At 52.9% G+C, this 6,013-nt stretch overlaps 1 protein-coding gene across 1 annotated transcript in view; it reads left to right on the top strand.

Annotated features, from left to right (window-relative positions):
• The window catches only part of LOC111228171 (AT-rich interactive domain-containing protein 1A-like), a 55,356-nt gene extending 50,205 nt beyond the window's left edge, over positions 1 to 5,151 (top strand). Inside the window, exons 14-21 of the mRNA XM_022753973.1 lie at positions 384 to 516; positions 987 to 1,162; positions 1,256 to 1,385; positions 1,484 to 1,603; positions 1,746 to 1,842; positions 2,022 to 2,841; positions 2,987 to 3,117; positions 3,215 to 5,151. Of these exons, the coding sequence (XP_022609694.1) occupies positions 384 to 516; positions 987 to 1,162; positions 1,256 to 1,385; positions 1,484 to 1,603; positions 1,746 to 1,842; positions 2,022 to 2,841; positions 2,987 to 3,117; positions 3,215 to 5,137 (3,530 nt within the window). The 3' untranslated portion in view covers positions 5,138 to 5,151. The remainder of the gene's footprint in view (positions 1 to 383; positions 517 to 986; positions 1,163 to 1,255; positions 1,386 to 1,483; positions 1,604 to 1,745; positions 1,843 to 2,021; positions 2,842 to 2,986; positions 3,118 to 3,214) is intronic.
• Positions 5,152 to 6,013: the final 862 nt, after the last annotated feature.

The following is a 6,013-nucleotide window of genomic DNA, read 5'->3' on the forward strand; positions in this document are numbered from 1 at the left end:
GGGGTGTTGGTGGTGAAGGGGTTGGCATGCTGCGATGAGCTGGAGGATTCAACATTTTTCGCTGGCTGTGCACTCGAAAGCCAGTCAGCTTGACACAAACTGTGTTCCTCTGTGCAGCACTCAGGAATTTCTTAATGGGATTTAGGATTGCCAAAAGCAGCATGTGTTCCCGAAAGCCCCCAGCAGCGCTTAGCCCATCCACAAGGCCATCCCGCCTGACTATCAACTATCAACTCTCGCCTTTAGGAGGGGAAGAGATGAGGATGAGCAAGGAGGGAGGGAGGAGGGTGTTCTTTGAATTCTTAGGAATCTTTGGATTTTACAAACCGGAGGACTCGATCGGTGTTTCCGAAATACTCAGTGTGTGTGTCCTTGTTTTGCAGCTGGCTCTGGATCCCTGCAAGGACCCCAGACTCCTCAGTCCACCAGTAGTTCGATGGCAGAGGGGGGAGACCTGAAGCCCCCCACTCCAGCATCCACCCCGCACACACAAATGCCTCCAATGCCTGGCGTCAGGTACGACGAGTTAGAGGTCATAATATCGCTGTTCTGTGACGTTAACAGCCAATCAACTTGTTTATAAGTGTTAAAGAAACTGTTTAGATTATGTGTTTTAAGTTTGGAAAGTGACTGTAGTAAAACACTGAAACCATGACAACTATATAAGATAAAAGTTCAATATTATCACTGCACGTGGTCCCCACAACTTTGAATGTTTTGAAATGTATGGAAGGAAAAAGAAACGATGTCATTGGCTGTAATTCTTCGTTAGCAATAGTTTGATAGCTCTGTTATTTCTCATATCTTGAACTTATAATATTGGATCCTTTTGGGCACCAAGTCACAACATTCAAAACAAGAAATTAACAAGACTTTCAGAACAAACTGTGCAGGAGTCGTGAACGTATCGGAATTTAAAAAAATCTATATGAACTGAAAGAGTTCAACATCAACATGTTACTAACGAGCCTCCTGCCCTCCCGTAGGAGTAGCGTGAATCTGCAGGACCCTTTTGCTGATGGCGGAGACCCAGCGTTTTCCAGAAGGAACGCCATGACTCCCAACTCTCAGGGCTACCAGCCTGGGATGGGTGGCCCAGAGATGATGGGTCGGATGGGTCCCTACGAGTCCAACAAGGACCCCTTCGGTGGCATGAGGAAAGGTGAGCGTCTGCCAACCCGCCGAATCAGACGAAGTGAGGACGTTCTGTTGGAGCTGAAACCAACAATGTTCTGTGTTTGTTTTTGTTTTAAAGCTGGAGAGCAGTTCATGCCGCCAGGCCCCAACAGTGGGATGGGAGAACAGTACAACAGAGGCCCACCAGGCCCCATGGGCAACATGCAGATGGGCCAGAGGCAACAGTACCCGTACGGCTACGACCGAAGGTAAACGTGCGACACTACTCTCCCAACATCTGTTCCAGTCTCCTTTCTTTTTTATTTTAAAGTCAGAATCAACTGATGAGTGTTCGTTGGGTTTACAGACAGGAGCCAGGCATGGGCCCTGACGGCAGCATGGGGCCGGGAGCTCCTCAGCCCAACATGATGCCTTCTGGAGCCGATACAGGGATGTACTCGCCCAGCCGCCCTCCACCACAGCAACGGTCAGTAACGACTCGGCGCCGGGATCGGTCTGTATTAGCAGAGAGTGATGGATTCTCATCATTTTGAACTTTATACTAAAACTGTCAGTGCACTTACTGAGAGGAAGAAAAATGGTGTGAACTTTTTTGTTATTGTTCTCAGGCATGAGTCCTATACCAATCAGTACCCTGGCCAGGGAGCTCCCCCTGGTGGCCCATATCCAAATCAACAGCCAGGGATGTACCCACAGCAGCAACCGGTGAGAACATTTTGTTCGGCGTTTGCAAAACTCCTATTTCGACTTTCGATTTCCTCATTTCCCAAATTTCCCAGAGATTTACTCCTTATAGTAGAGTTTCTTATCTGTGCTGACATTAAAATTTAATGTATAGAGATGCTGTTTTATTGAGTATAACGCTGAATGTCGTCCGTTGACAGAACTACAAGCGTCCGGTCGATGGCGGGTACGGTCCTCCCGCAAAGCGCCATGAGGGAGAAATGTACAATGTCCCGTACAGTGGTCAGCAGCAGCCAGGACCACAGTCCACTGGGCCCCAGGCCCAACAGGACATGTATAACCAGTATAACGCGTACCCAGGAGGGGACCGCAGACCACCAGGCCCACAGAACCAGTTCCCCTTCCCTTTTGGTCGGGACCGAGGGCCGTCATCCGCAGGCCCCAACTCCCAGTCTCCGATGCCTCCGCAGATGATGGCGAGCCCTATGCCCCCGGGTCCTGATGGCCCCCAAGGCCCAATGTGGCAGGGCCGCACTGAGATGGGATATCCCAACTACCCTAACCGACAGGGACCTCCCGTACCAGGCCAGGGCCCCGGCTACCACGCCATGAACCGCTCAGAGGAGATGATGCCGTCAGACCAACGCATGAACCACGAGGGCCAGTGGCCTGGCCACGTCAACCAGCGGCAGCCGCCATTTGGCCCCGGTGGTTCCGGACCTCCCATGACCAGACCCCTGCCATCCACCTACCAGACTTCCCAGAACCACATTCCTCAGGTGTCGAGCCCAGCGCCCATGCCCCGGCCCATGGAGAGCAGGACGTCGCCCAGCAAGTCCCCTTACATGCATCCGGGCATTAAGGTGCAGAAAGCCGGACCTCCAGTTCCCGCCTCGCACATCGGCCAGGCCCCCGTGCAGCAACCCATGATCAGACGAGACGTGGCCTTCCCTCCGGGCTCGATCGAGGCCTCCCAACCCCACCTGAAGCCCCGCAGGCGGCTCACCATGAAAGACATCGGTACAGAACCTTTGCTTCCAACCTCTCAACATATTCACTAGATCTAAACAATAAACGGAGTGCTGGACCAGAGGACACAGCTTTACAGATACAGATGAGATACAAGCTGAGTCACTGACGGATTCTTGTTTTCGTCTTTTCTCAGGCACTCCCGAGGCTTGGAGAGTGATGATGTCACTAAAGTCGGGCTTACTAGCGGAAAGCACCTGGGCCTTGGACACCATTAACATTCTACTGTACGATGACAACAGCATTTCTACTTTTAACTTATGCCAGGTGAGTCTCGCACGTCTGTTTAGTTTGCATTAACACAACTTTTTTTTCCCACGCGACTGTTTTTGGTGACGTGGTATCGTCTTTTGGTTTTTCTCAGCTGCCCGGATTCCTGGAGCTGGTGGTCGAGTACTTCAGACGCTGCCTCATCGAGATCTTTGGCATCCTAAAGGAGTACGAAGTAGGGGACCCCGGCCAGCGCACCCTCATAGACCCCAACGCTGCTGAGGACTCTGACGACGAGATTCCGATGCCAGACGACGAGGAGATGGACACGGACGAAGAGGACGAGGACGAGGAGGAGGCGGAGGAGTCAAAGGCCAATCCCGACAGCTCTTCACTGGTCCAGGTGAAACAGGAGGAGGAGGGCTCCCAGAAGGACAAGTCTTCAGAGGACGAGGAAGAGGAGAAGGAAAGGGAGTCTTCTGTCAAGGAACCCAATACCTCTACCTCAGGGTCCTTCCCGGACCCCAACCTCCACTCGGAAAAGCCCAAGCAGGCGAGCAAGTTTGATAAACTCCCCATCAAGGTGGTGCGGAAGAAGAATCCCTTCCTGGTCAACCACTCGTCCAAGCTTGGGCAGCGGCAGAGCTTTGACAGCGGCTTGATACACTGGAGCATCGGCGGGGGCGACACTACCGAACACATCCAGACCCACTTCGAGAGTCGGATGGACCTTCTCAAGCAGCGGAAACGCACGCCGACGGCCACCGAGAGCCGCAAAAAGGTCCAGGTGCTCGAGACGGCAACGGAAAACCCTGAGAAATCCAAGTCCAATGGGGAAGATAAACCTCGGCAGCAGCCGCCCCAGTCCTCCGAACCTCAGAAGTCTCCGGCGGAGAAGACCTCTCCTCCTCTTCCCATCGGCGCACCAGTCACTGCCACCATCGATGACGTACTATCTGCCCGCCCGGGGTCGGTCACAGAGGAAGTAGTTCGTGGAGGCGCGGAGGAGCAGAAGGAAAACGGCAAATACCTGTTCAGCATCAACCCTGAGCTCCAGAGCCGCCGCAACATCAAAATCCTGGAAGACGAGCCTCACAGCAAGGACGAGACGCCGCTCAGCACCGCGTCTGACTGGCAGGACTCGCTAGCTCGGCGCTGCATCTGCATCTCCAACATCGTGCGCAGCCTCTCCTTCGTCCCGGGTAACGACCAGGAGATGTCTAAACACCCAGGCCTCCTGCTGCTGCTGGGCCGCCTGGTGCTGCTCCACCACAGGCACCCCGAGCGCAAACAGGCGCCGGTCACCTACGAGAAGGAGGAGGAGGAAGACGAAGGCGTCAGCTGCGAGAGAGACGAGTGGTGGTGGGACTGTCTTGAGGTGTTAAGGGAGAACTGCTTGGTCACTCTGGCGAACATCTCAGGCCAGCTGGACCTTTCTATCTACCCAGAGAGTATATGCCTGCCGCTGCTGGATGGCCTGCTCCACTGGGCGGTCTGCCCCTCAGCGGAGGCCCTGGACCCCTTCCCCACGCTGGGGCCCCACGGCTCACTTTCCCCCCAGAGACTGGTTCTCGAGACCCTCAGCAAGCTCAGCATCCAGGACAACAACGTCGACCTCATTCTGGCAACGCCGCCCTTCAGCCGCTTGGAGAAGCTCTACGGCTCGCTGGTGCGTCTGGTCGGCGAGCGTAAGGTGGCCGTCTGCCGGGAAATGGCGGTCGTCCTGTTGGCCAACCTGGCCCAGGGCGACAGCTTGGCGGCGCGGGCTATTGCTGTGCAGAAAGGCAGCGTGGGTAACCTGCTGGGCTTCCTGGAGGACAGCCTAGCCGCCACGCAGTACCAGCAGAGCCAGAGCTCCCTGCTACAAATGCAGGGCGCGCCCCAGTTTGAGCCCACCAGCGTGGACATGATGCGGCGGGCGGCCCGGGCCCTGCACGCCCTGGCTAAAGTAGAGGAAAACCACTCAGAGTTCACTTTGTACGAGTCGCGGCTACTGGACGTCTCAGTGTCCCCACTTATGAACTCTCTGGTGTCCCAAGTGATCTGTGACGTACTGTTTCTGATCGGCCAGTCATGACAGCCGTGGGGAGGTTTCAGCTCTGCCTCTTTCCGTTCCCCTCACCTCCCCCCCCCCCCCCCCCCCCTTTTTTTTTTTTTTTCTTTTTTTTGTGTGTGTGAGTGTGTGTGAGTGTGTGTGTGAGTGTATGTCTGTTGCGTGTGAGTGAAAAGAGCAAAACTGACTGTCCTTTTTTTTTTTTTTTTTTTTTTTTTTTTTTTTTAATTTATGCAAAATCACCTCGGATTCCACTGTCTTTCTACCCCTGCTTCTCACTAAAAGGAAGGAATATCATGAAGTAGCTGTGGATTTTAAAAAATAAAAAAGGCGTCTGAAATGGAAAGATTACTGGCAACGAAGAGCAGATTTGGGACCCAGGCATAGGACAGAGTGCGCTGCCCTGCGGGGGAAAAAATAAAATTACAAAAAAAAAAAAAAAAAAAAAAAAAAAAGGACTTGTTTTTTAATGAAAAGAAAAATCTCCAGAAAAAAGAAAAAACTGTAACCAAAGTTGCTGTCTCGTTTACAGTGAGTTTTGGGGGATACGTGTGCTCGCTTCCTCCCTCTGGGGGTCGGCAGGGAGGGGAGAGGGCACGGACTAAACAATATTATGGTTCATGTTCGGAGGCTACATAGACGCGCGCACGGACTGTGGTGTGGTATAATTGCTGTAACTTTGGATGCTATATACTCAGCCCCACAGGAACCACATTATTGGCTGTGAACAGACATCTGTCATGGGAGGCCTGTGCAGTAGATTGTAGGACTTTTTTCTGTACTGTACACCTTAAAAACTGTAAACATACTGTAATAATACTGTTTCACACTGAGATACGCTGGCTTGGCAGCAAACTGTAGTTTTTAAAAACAGTTTTAGTTAATGTCGAGAGAGAAAAC

This window comes from Seriola dumerili, unplaced genomic scaffold (genome assembly GCF_002260705.1).
Source record: "Seriola dumerili isolate Sdu_G_001 unplaced genomic scaffold, Sdu_1.0 BDQW01000202.1, whole genome shotgun sequence".
In the NCBI taxonomy this organism is placed as follows: Eukaryota; Metazoa; Chordata; class Actinopteri; order Carangiformes; family Carangidae; genus Seriola; species Seriola dumerili.